At 43.4% G+C, this 11955-nt stretch overlaps 1 protein-coding gene and 1 pseudogene across 1 annotated transcript in view; both read right to left on the bottom strand.

Moving 5' to 3' along the window:
* The window catches only part of Appbp2 (amyloid beta precursor protein binding protein 2), a 43973-nt gene extending 34939 nt beyond the window's left edge, over positions 1 to 9034 (bottom strand). The window contains exon 1 of the mRNA XM_051185002.1: positions 8773 to 9034. Within this exon, the coding sequence (XP_051040959.1) occupies positions 8773 to 8910 (138 nt within the window). The 5' untranslated portion in view covers positions 8911 to 9034. The remainder of the gene's footprint in view (positions 1 to 8772) is intronic.
* On the bottom strand, positions 4496 to 5068 carry LOC127222721 (proteasome subunit beta type-3-like; annotated as a pseudogene).
* Positions 9035 to 11955: the final 2921 nt, after the last annotated feature.

The following is an 11955-nucleotide window of genomic DNA, read 5'->3' on the forward strand; positions in this document are numbered from 1 at the left end:
TTTTGAGATAAGATTTCACTATGCAGCTCTAGGAGGCCTGAAAACACACACACACACACACACACACACACACACACACACCAGAGAGAGAGAGAGAGAGAGAGAGAGAGAGAGAGAGAGAGAGAGAGAGAGAGAGCACTAAGAAACCCTTCTCCAAAACCAAGGTGGAGCAGGGCACGGTAGTACATTCCTTTACCCAGGAAGCAGAGACAGGCATACCTCTATAAGAATTCGAGGCCAGTAAAAGGATGTCTGAAACAAACAACAAAAGTATTCCTGAGGAATAATACTCAAGGTTGACCTCTAGCTTCCACATACACTACAACCCCACTCACAGAAAACCAAACAAATCTGGTATGAACTATGAAATTCAAAGTCCCCACAGACAATAGTAAAAGCACACAGGTGGGAGGATAACGACATTTCATATAGTAACCATTGAAATTCCAAACAGGGTTTCTCGGTATAGCCTTCTGTTCCACAACACACTCTGTAGACCAGGCTAGGCTGGCCTTGAACTCACAGAGATCCAACTGCCTCTGCTTCCTGAGTGCTGGGGTGAAAGTCATGCACCACCACCACCTGGACCATCTCTTAAAAATAAATAAATAAATAAATAAATAAATAAACAAACAAACAAACAAACGAGGGAGCAAGAATTGAAAAGAAAAAAAGGACAGTGAATTTACAGCTAAAGTAACACTTAAGAGAGATACATGGTCTGAGGAGATTGCTCAGTGGATGAGTACTTGCTGTCCAAGCCAGAAGTCCTAAATTCAAATCCCCACCACTACTGTAAAAGACTGGGCATGCCACATGTGAGTATAATTCCAGCACATGGGGAGCATAGGCAGCAGTACCACTGGAACTTGCTGGCTAACAGCCTAGCTCCAAGTCTCAAGATAAAAACAGTCACATATATATATTTGGGGGGGGGGGGGATAAGGCAGTGTGATAAAGTACAGCCCACAATGTCTTCTGTGATCTTGATATGCACGTGTGCAAGTGCACATATATTACAGATCATTACACATTACATATATTCAACACAAGCACATGAAAAGTTTTATTTCCAGGACCACTGAAAAGAGCTTAGTTAACAGAATACTTGGCAGCCCTGTGAGTGGTAGTGCATGTCTATAATCCCAGTACATAAGAGGCAGAAGGATCAGAACAGGCTTATTCTTAACCACTTAGGAAGTTCAAGGCCACCCTAGGCTATATGAAAATCTGTCTCTAATAAAGGGAACATTAAGTTGTTAGTGGGACTCAGGGCCCTGACTGAAACAAATTGAAATTAGACATGCGCTGGGCAGTGGTGGTGCACAACTTTTGTCCCAGCTCTTGAGAGGCAGAAAGAGGCACATGGATCTCAGTTTGAGGACAGCCTGGTCTATGGAGAAAGTTGCAGGACAGCTTCCACAGCTACAGAGAGGCCCAGCCTCAAAACACAAAACAAAACAAAAAACAAGACAAAACAAAAAAAGGAATTAGACATACATTATACTAGAATGTTAGTTACTAAAATATCACAGGTGAAGCTTAATCCCATCACTGTGAAGGCAGAAGGCAGAGGCAGGCAGTTCTCTGAGTAGAAGCCAGCCAGGACTACAGAACTAGTCCTAGGACAGCCAAGGCTACCGAAGAAAGAATCAAAACAAAAAACAATAGGATCTCACTGTCTACATTAGGCTACCTACTAGGTTGGCCTTTAATTTCTTGACCCTCTTGTTTTAGCCTCCTAACTCCTGGAATTACAGACACATGCTACCAAGCCAGATTATGTGAATCAGTAACTTTGTGTTAAAGATGTTTCAGTGAGCAAGGGCTTATTGCCAAGGCTGAGGACCTGAGTTTGATCCCCAGAACCCATATGGGGATGGGGAGACAGAACCAACTCCTACAAATTTTCTGTGATCTCCACATGTGTATACATACAATACATAGTTAAGTAAATGTGTATGTATGTATATACATATACATAAGGAATGGTAACTTTTAGACTTTGTGGGAGATAAACACAGGTCTATTCATCACCCTATTCTATTTTTGTATATGTTTAATTTAAGATGAAAGTTTTGTATACTTTTATGATGCTGTGAATCTAGCTAACAAAGACCTCAACATGCTAGGCAAGCACTCTACCTCCATCAGAGAAAAGGAGCTGAAGAGATGGCTCAGCAGTTAGAAGTACACACAGCTCTTTCAGGACATAAACTCATTTACACATCAAACGCCAAGCTCTTCAGGGTATTCCATGCTTTCTTCTGGACTCAAGTGTACCTCCCTCCATCCCCTTTTTGGTTTTTTGAAACATGGTCTCACTGTGAAACCCCAGCTGTTCTGGCACTCACTATATAGATATGTACATATCATATTCTCTCCCTTTCCCCCACCTCCCCTCACTCACTCAAAAAGTAAAATAATAAAAACAAAGTGTCTTGGGCAACACAGCTCAGCAGGTAAAGATACTTGCCACCAAACCTGACAACCTGAATTTGATCCCTGGAAATCAGAGGAAAGACAAATGACTCTAATAAGTTGTTCCTCTCTGGCTTTCACACAACTGCCATGGCATAAGTGAAAATGTACAAGTGCACAAACATACTCTCTCTAAAATAAATAAAAGCAAAACAAATTCCTTAAAAAACAAAACCCAAGTATGGTATAGCATACCTACCATTTCAGAGAAAGAGGCTAGAGGATCTTGAGTTTCAAGCCAGCCTTGGCTACATAAAACCTTGTCTCAACAACATCAGAGGGGTGGAAAAAGAAGGGAGATGTAGGTAGGGGAACAGAGCAAGGGAAAAAAATGGATGCTGGGAACTTAGTTCAGTCAAACAAAATGCTTGCTTTGTAAGCATGAGGACAAGAGTTAAATCTCCAGCATCCATGTAAAAGGATGGCACCCTGCTGAATACTTATGACACCAATGCTTGAAAGTGGAGACAGCAAGATCCCTGGGACACATTGGCCAGCCAATCTAGTCAATGAGACACTGTCTCACAGAGATAGATGGTCATCTTGAAGATGACACCCAATGGTATTCTCTGGCTTTCATACATAGGTGTATATACAGGCATTAGTTTTAAAACATTATAAATGATGTTAGTCGGTCAGTGATGGTGCACACCTTTAATCCCAGCACTTGGGAGGCAGAGACAGGTGTATTTCTAAGGGCTACACAGAAAAACCCTGTTCTCAAAATCCAGAACCTAAAATAATAAAGATGCATTGGTTTTTACTCTTACAAACACTGTAGTTTCTATTGTTTAATATCCTTTTTTTTTTCTTTTAGGGTTGTATTTTTATTGGGTGTGTATAGATACACAAGCCTCTGCTGTAGATATATAGCGGACAGAGGACACTCCTGAATGCCGTTCCTCAGGAATATTGTTGTTTTGAGGCAGGGTCTTACACTGGCCTGAAGCTCACCAATTAGGCTAGGCTGGCTGGCTGGCTGGCCAGTGAGTCCCAGGGAGCCTGGCCTGTTCTGACAACTGAATTCAGGTCCTCACACTTTTTCTCTCAGGCTTTTGGTTTCATACTTAGAAAAGTCTTCTCTGTGCCAAGATGGCACTGCAGTGTTGGCAAGAGCAACCTTCACCTTTTGTATATTTTTATGTGATATTTTTACAATGTTTAAATTACCTTAAATTTTCTTTGAACAATAAATTTTAGTCATTTCTTCATGCAAGATGTAGACCCAATAATTTATTCTGTTAATTCTAACAGGTATACTTAAAAATTTAATCCATGGAGTTAATTTTGGTGTATGATCTGATGCTGTAGTCTAACTTATAATACCACACCAGCCAGTTACCTAAATAAAGCAACCCAAAAATCTTTTCCCATTTGATTTGAAATACAGCACTGGCTGTCTACTACACTCAATCATCAATCTCTCACTCTACTGTCACTGTGCCAATGCCACAGTGCATTAAGATGCATAGCTTCCTAATACACCTAGCGATCTTAAAATGCACCTCTCTCAACCAATGTGCTTCCATTTTTCTTGGTTCATTTCCCCCAGATTTTTTTTTTTTTTAAGAGAAAGGCAATTTGAGCCAGGCAGTGATGGCACACACCTGTAATCCCAGCACTCGCCAGGCAGAGACAGGTGGATGTCTTTGAGTTGTCGGTTAGCCTGGTATAAAGGGAGTTCCAGGACAGCCAGGTCTGTTATTGCAAAGAGACCCTGTCTCAAAAGAACAAAAAGGAAAGGCAATTTTATTTAACAATTTAAAAAAAAAAAAAAAAAAAAAAGCTGGGAGTTGGTGGCACACACCTTTAATCCTAGCACTCGGGAGGCAGAAGGATCTCTGTGAGTTCGAGACCACCCTGGTCTACAAGAGCAAGTTCTAGGACAGTCTCCAAAGCTACACAGAGAAACCCTGTCTTGGGGGTGTTGGGAGGGGCCGGGGTGGGGCATGACACGACGACAAAGAAATCAAGAGAAAGAAAGATCAAAAGGAAACTGGGACCAGGTACAAGGTCAGTCCATCTGGGCCTTTAGTGTCCTGGTGGTGATCTTGTGATTTTCAATGATGTGAACAATGATGCCCATACCTGATATGGCATCCAAGAGGTCCACAGCATTCAGCATGGCTTGGGAAATAGTTTCAAACAGGTGCTCTGGATCCATATTGGGCTCCCAAAGAACACCCCTATACATTTGTTTGGAACAGGTGCCACTGACTATTAAGTCATCAGTCACCATGCACAGTCAAAGAGAACCATCTATGTATGGGCTTAAAGGTCTTTGGGTCCAACCCAGCAATGACAGGCTCTGTATAGTAGGGACCAAAACTGTTTGTCACAAATAAATTGGCCACCATGCTCATGAGGATATAAGATTGGATATGTTGACCTTCCTTCAAGTCATACAGGTTCAGTTGGAACTTAAGGAACTGGCTGGTGTTGATGGCCAGCCCAGACAGGGCTATATAGAACCTGTTACCCATAGGAAAGGTCTGTGGTCACCATCTGAACCTGGATTCCCAAAAAGCCCATCTGCTTGCTGCTCAATGGTCACGACAGTCCCTTCCTTATAGGACATTATAGACATGACTGTTCGAGTCTGACTGCCACTTCCCCGGGATACTTTAATGCTTTCTATATAAAGTAAAATCTCAATTAGTTAATTAATTTTGAGAAAGAGCCTACTACTATAGCCCAAGCTAGCCTTGAACTCTACAATGGTCCTCCTGTTTCCTCCACCTCCCTATTCCTGGAATCACAGCATGAGCCACCAAGCTCAGCTTCAATTTATTCTAAGTTTTTGCTTGTTGTTGAGACAGTCTCCACATGCAGGCTAGGGTGGGCCTAAATTTGTTATCTTCCTATCTCAGATCCTCAAACAATAGGGTAACAAGCCTGCATTGACATTCAGCTTTATTATCAATCTGTACTCTATGTTACAATTTTTCAGTTTGCTCCCTCTGCCAAATGGATTCCACCCTTGGAGAAAAAAATATTGAGAATCAAAGCCATTTATTTTGTAAGGTATCAATTTTTACATAACCATTTACTTATTGACAGTATTTTAGCCAGTTTTCCCTACCACAGACTTTAGCAGCTATTTCCACCATCTGTTTAGCTTTCCTATAAAAATCTCAGACTACTCCTCCTTACCCTGAGCAAGTTCTCTTAGCTCCTAATTCATGACAATAATTCCTTGCAAACTTACCTATACAGATACCTCAGATCACCCCACCACCACCCCTGTCACATTTGTAGTTCAGGCTGCTCTGGAACTCGCTACATAGACCAAGCTGGCCTACAACTCACAGAGATCCATCTGCTTTTGCCTTCCAAGTGCTGGGATTAAAATGGCTTGTGCTACTACTCCTGACTAGAATTTTTTATTTTATCTTATGTGTATGAATGTTTTGCTTATGTTTATATGCATCACATTGTTATGGATGGTTGTAAACGACCACGTGGATGCTGGGAAATAAACCCTGATCCTCTGCAAGAACAAGTGTTCTTAACCACTGAGTCGTCTCTATAGCCAAATATATGCTATTTAAAAAGGCAATTTAAGTAGTGTGGTGGTGGTATATGCCTTTAATCCCAGCACTCAGGAGGCAGAAGCAGAAGGATTTCTTGAGTTTGATGCCAGCCTAAGAACAGTAAGGGCTACTCAGAGAAACCGAATATCCAAAACCACAAAAAGAGGGAGGGAGAAAGGGAGGAAAAGAGAAGGAAGGGGGAGAGAGGGAAGGAGGGAGGAAGGAAACTAATTTATTTCAAGGCCTAGTAGAGCTAGTGAGTTAACTCAAGGCCATACCAGGCAACTTAATGAAACACTGTATCAAAATAGGCTTAGGCCTATTTATTTACTTGTTTTGGTTTTTCAAGGCAGTGTTTCTCCGTGTGTATCCCTGGCTTTACTGGAACTCACTTTTGTAGATCAGGCTGGCCTTGAACTCACTGATATCTGCCTGTCTCTGCCAGAGTGCTGTGAGATTAAAGACGTGAGCCACCAAGCTGGGCACTGGTGGTGTACGCCTTTAATCCCAGCACTCTTTAATCCCAGCACTCGGGAGGCAGAGGCAGGTGGATCTGTCAGGTGGATCTCTGTGAGTTCGAGACCAGCCTGTCTATAAGAGCTAGTTCCAGGGCAGCCTCCAAGCTACAGAGAAACCCTGCCTCGAAAAAAACAAAAACCAAGCAAAACAAACAAAAAGATGTGCATCACCAAGTGGCTCCATTCACTTTATTTTTATTTATTTATTTTTTTTTTGAGACCAGGTCTCTCAGTGTAGTTCTGGCTATCTTGGAATTATATACATATATATGCCTGAGGCACAAGCTCAGAGATTAGCCTGCCACTACCACCTGTGTGTGTCTCAGGCTTAAATCTCAGCACCTGGGAGGCAGAGCAGAGCACACTTATCTATCCCAGAGGCTAATCTGGTCTACAGAGTCCCAGGACAACAGCCAAGGCTACAAAAATTGAAGCCCTTTCTCAATACTCTCTACCTCACTTTTGGATGTTAAGGATTAAACAAAATAATGTAGATAAGGCAGAGGCAGGAGAATCCCTCTGGTCTACAGAGGGAGTTCCAGGACAACCTCCAAAACCACAGAGAAACCCTGTCTTGAAAATCCAATAAATAAATAAATAAATAAATAAATAAATAAATAAATAAATAAATAAATAAAAATAGTAATGTGTACCCAAAAGAAGCAATATGACAACTGAACCACATGAAGACAAGACACATGGCAAGAGCACTAATTGTTCACACTAACAATCTTCAAAGGAAAAGCTTTAGTTTTAGCAATTCCCAGTGATTGGCTCTAAAATGTGCACATGTCTGCATACGACTTAGTAAAATTGACAGAAATAGCACACACTGCAGCAGTTTTCCAGGTTGAGAAGAGCAAATTAATTTGTCCTTGGGACGAATGTAGTTTAAATGCATAAATGTACCAAAACCATTTGGAATGGAGGGAGGTTTCCTTCTAAACCCAAAAATTATAATAATATACATTGTCAAAAATGAATCTTCTCCAAATATTTAGGAGGGAAATGATTTTAACTGTTAAGAGCTGGGGCAAAGCAGCAGGATTTTATAGACTGCAGTATGTCAGCTGCTAATTCTGAAAAAAATGTTCAAGCTGGAAAAAAAAATAGACAGTATCTCTAATAAAGAAAACGCCCTAAAATACCACAGAAACATAAGAATCCACACATCTGCTAAATATCAAATTACACCTTTGGAGACAACTTACTAATTAAATACTATTTAAGGTCTAAAAATAAAAATAAAACCTCTACTGGTCATATTTTTGCAAAGGTGGCTACCACTAACAGGAGTTCTTGTTGACTTGAAGCAAGGATCAGTGAATAAATCCAGTGTTCACACTCAAAATGTGGGGGAGAGGAAAAGGGAGGGTCCAAGTCCATAAAGTTCTCCTCCCTCTGAGAACACTGCAAAAATTGTCCACGTCTAAGGACACTTACCCTTGAAACTCCTTGGAGAGCAACTTGGGAGACTTTCTGTTCAGATTTTTTGAGGGGGAGCTATTTAGGAATGCTGCAAAATTGCAATTTTCATATACATGGGCATAATTTAGATTTTTACATCTTTCCTTCAGGGTATTTTACTGCTTCCTTTCTAAAGAGCCAGTCAGCACTCCCCTATTAATAAAATCCCTAATTCAACACCAAGTGTAAGCTGAAAAACCAAAGCAAACCCTGAAACTACACAAAAAGATTTCAGTATGCAAATGACGCTCACTGACTATTTACAATAATCCCTAAGTAAATCACTTCGGTTTGAGAGGAGAAAGGAAAAAGGACATTACTCCGACCAGCGGGGGAGGACAAAAAGAAAAGAAAGCAGTACGGGGGGGGGGGGGGTGACGACGAGAATTGGGGGAAGAGCACAGCACAAAAAAAAAAAAAAAAAGAAAAAAGAAAGAAAGAAAAAACAGTCTAGCTGATGCTGACACTAAGGAGGACAGGGCAGAAAATACCCCAGCGACAGGAGGACCGGGTGGGACCGGGCAGGGCCGGGCATTCCCTGCAGGCCTACCCAGGGACCGCTGAGATGACGGCGGGCAGCACTCTCACAAGAACCCCCCCGGACCCCACACTCGGGAGGCGGACGCGGGGGTGGCGGGGTATCGGAAAGCCGCCACCGCTGCCGGTCTGCGGGGACCCTGCCTCGAGGGCTGCGGGCCGGGCCGCGGACGTGGAAGGGGGTGCGGCCCGGGGGCGGCAGCGGGATCCCCCCCGAGCGAGCAGGTCGACCGTACCTTGTAGTAAACGTCGAACTGGATATTCTCCGGCAAGGAGCGGATGTCGCGACGCGAGCGGATGTAGTTGTCCACGACAGCGGAGATGGCGGTGTTGTAGAGCGTCTCGGGGATCCATTCGAGCTCCACGGCCGCCATCTTCCCTCGCTCCTCCTCCGCCTCCTCCCGCAGGCCCCCGCCTCCCTCCGTAGCGAACCCGTGTGCGGCCCCGGAGGCTTCCGAGGGGCGGCGACCACGCGGGCGCGCGCTTCACGGATCAGGCCGCCCGGCCTCCGCGTGCGCACGGAAACTGAGGGTAGGCAGCGGCGGCTGCGGCGGCGGGATACCGGGGAGACCGGGACGAACGCAGAGCACTGCCGAACCCAGAGCCTCACATTCCGGGAAGGACAGCAAGCCCGGTTCCGTCCAGGCGCCTAGCTCCGCCGCAGGGGCGGGGCTGCGTGTGCGGCGTCATGACGTCAGCGCGCGCTGACGCTCCGGGGAAGGAATGCGGCAGGCGGAAAACTTGGGTGAAAGAGCCAGGAGCGCCTGAGAGTTACAAAAGGGCATGGCACCGGGGTGGCTGGGCGGTAGTAATGACAGTATTTTACTCAGCGTGCTGTGGCTCTCCAGCACAGCCTTGTTTCAGTGAGTTTTAGACGAAAGCCCTCTTGAATTTTCACGTAAAAATGTAGGCTTGACATATTTTCTTCACAAAAGTGCGCAGTAGGGCTGCCCGCACGCCTTTTATCTCGGCATTTGGGAGGCAGAGTCAGGAAGATCTCTGTGAGTTCGAGGACAATCTGGGCTATAAAGCGAGTTCCAGGACAACCAAAACTGTTACGCAGAGAAAACCTGTCTTGAAAAGCCAAATAAAAATTATTTTTACAGTAAATCAATGTTTGTGTGACATGCATTTTCAGATTACTGGAAGAATTTGGAAGGGAAAAAAAGCTAAGCTAAAAAATAAATACAGTTAATGAAATTTTAATGCTAAACAGAGCTGGAGAGATAGCTCAGTGCTCACAGTTCACAAAGTGAACACCCTGCTTCAGTCTCCAGTTCTAGGAGACTGATGTTCTTTTAGGGTTTCTCCAGGCATCTACTCCCACGTGGTGCACGTACATATAAACTCAGACATACTGTGATGCTGGGGGTTTTTGTTGTCAACATAACCTCGGGCCTTCTTAGGGTGGGGGGACCTCAACTGAGACAATGCCTCCATCAGATCCGAAGGTAGGCAAACCTGTGGGGCATTTTCTTGCTTAGTGATACACGAGGGCCCACCACTCTGCAATGCCACTCTAAGCAGGTCCTGGGAGGGGAAAGAAAGAAGGCTGAGGGGTTTAGCTCAGTGGTAGAGCGCTTGCACAACTAAGCCCAAGGCCCTGGGTTTGGACCTCAGCTCAAAAAAAAAAAAAAAAAAAAAAAAAAAAAAAGGATGAGCAAGCTAAGGGTCCCAGACAGTAAACAAAGTCCCTCTATTGCCGCTGCTTCATTTCCAGCCTCCAAGTTCCTTCTCTCTCTCTCTCTCTCTTTTATTTATTTGTTTGTTTATTTATTTCTTTTGGAGACAGGGTTTCTCTGTATTGCTTTGAAGGTTGTCCTGGAACTCGTTCTGTAGACCATGCTGGCTTCACACTCAGAGATCCACCTACCTCTGCCTCCCCAGTGCTGGGACTAAAGGCGTGTGCCACCAATACCTGGCCTCAGCCTCCAACTTTCTACCTTGAGTTCTGCCCTGACTTCCTTTCATGATGGACTATAAATTGTAAGCTGAAATAAACCCTTTTGCTCATGGTGTTTTATCATAGCAATAGAAAGCAACCTAACCCTAAATTCCCAAATATTGTCTATAAATGTTTGTTTTCAGTTAAATGGACTTGGTTGTATAAAATAAAAAAAAGAAAGCAACCTAGCACACACAATGTACATGTCATTCAAGCTAAATGAGTTGTGGTTACAGTTGAGGAGATGTTGATTAGGAGTTTTGGTCACAGCACTTTCTTCTTCTCCTCCTCCTCCTGCTTTTCCTCCTCCTTCTCCTTTTTCTTCTTGTTTTGTTTTGTTTGAGACAGGGTTTCTCTGTGTAACAGCTCTAGCTGTCCTAGAACTAGCTCCATAGACCAGACTGGCCTCACAGAGATCCACCTGCCTCTGTCTCCCGAGTGCTGGGGCATGTGCCACCACTGCCAGGCTAACTCTTTTTTTATGCTTATGAACACCTGTTATTGCTAAGCCTGACTTTAAGAATTTGTTGTAGCAGCCAGGTGTTGGTGAGAGAAACCCTGTCTCGAAAAACCAAAAAAAAAAAAAAAAAAAAAAAAAAAAAAAAAGGAAAAAAAAAGGAAAAAAAGAATCTGATGTAGCATATTTCTGTTCTAGGAATTTAACAAGGAAGTTGCCTCTATAACTTCTGCCTCTGCCTTCTAAGTGCTGGGTTTAAAGTCATACAGCACTATGCCAGTTTCTTCTCAATTTCTTAGTCTTTTTGTAGCAATATAAATCATGATGACAATAATAATGTCCACTCCTGACTTTTTTTTATAATTTATTTATTCTTATTTTAATTGGTGTTTTGCTGCATGTATGTCTGTGTGAGGGTATGAGATCTTGGAGTAACTGACAGTAGTTGTGAGCTGCTATGTGGTTGTTAGGATTTGAACCCAGGACCTCTGGAAGAGCATTCCATGCTCTTAACCACTGAGCCATCTCTCCAGTCCACACTCGTGATATTTGGCACTACAGGAATTGAAACAGATGTGAAGGGTTCCCAGTTTGAGGGTATACTTCATCTTGTGGAGAGTTTCCTCTGTGTAGCTCTGACTGTTCTGGAACTTACTCTGTAGTCCAGCCTGGCTTTGAACTCACAGAGATCTGCCAGTTTGGTCCTACCAAGTGCTGGGATTAAAGACACCACTCCTGCATTTTTTTTTTTTTTTTTTTTTTTTTTTTTTTTGGAGACAGGGTCTCTTATATAGTCCTGTTACTCACTATGTGGACCAGGAGTTCTCACAGATATCCTCCTGCCTCTGCCTCTTGAGAGTTGGGACTAAAAGTATGTGCTACCATGACAGGCTGCTTTCTTTTTATTCAGATTGGGACCCCAGCTCATGGAATGCTGCCAATACTGCCACTGACATTTAGGGTGGGTCTCCCTCAGCTTATATGTAGTTGGGAAAATTCACCAAGTAATGTTTTAAT

This window comes from Phodopus roborovskii, unplaced genomic scaffold (assembly GCF_943737965.1).
Source record: "Phodopus roborovskii unplaced genomic scaffold, PHOROB, whole genome shotgun sequence".
In the NCBI taxonomy this organism is placed as follows: domain Eukaryota; kingdom Metazoa; phylum Chordata; class Mammalia; order Rodentia; family Cricetidae; genus Phodopus; species Phodopus roborovskii.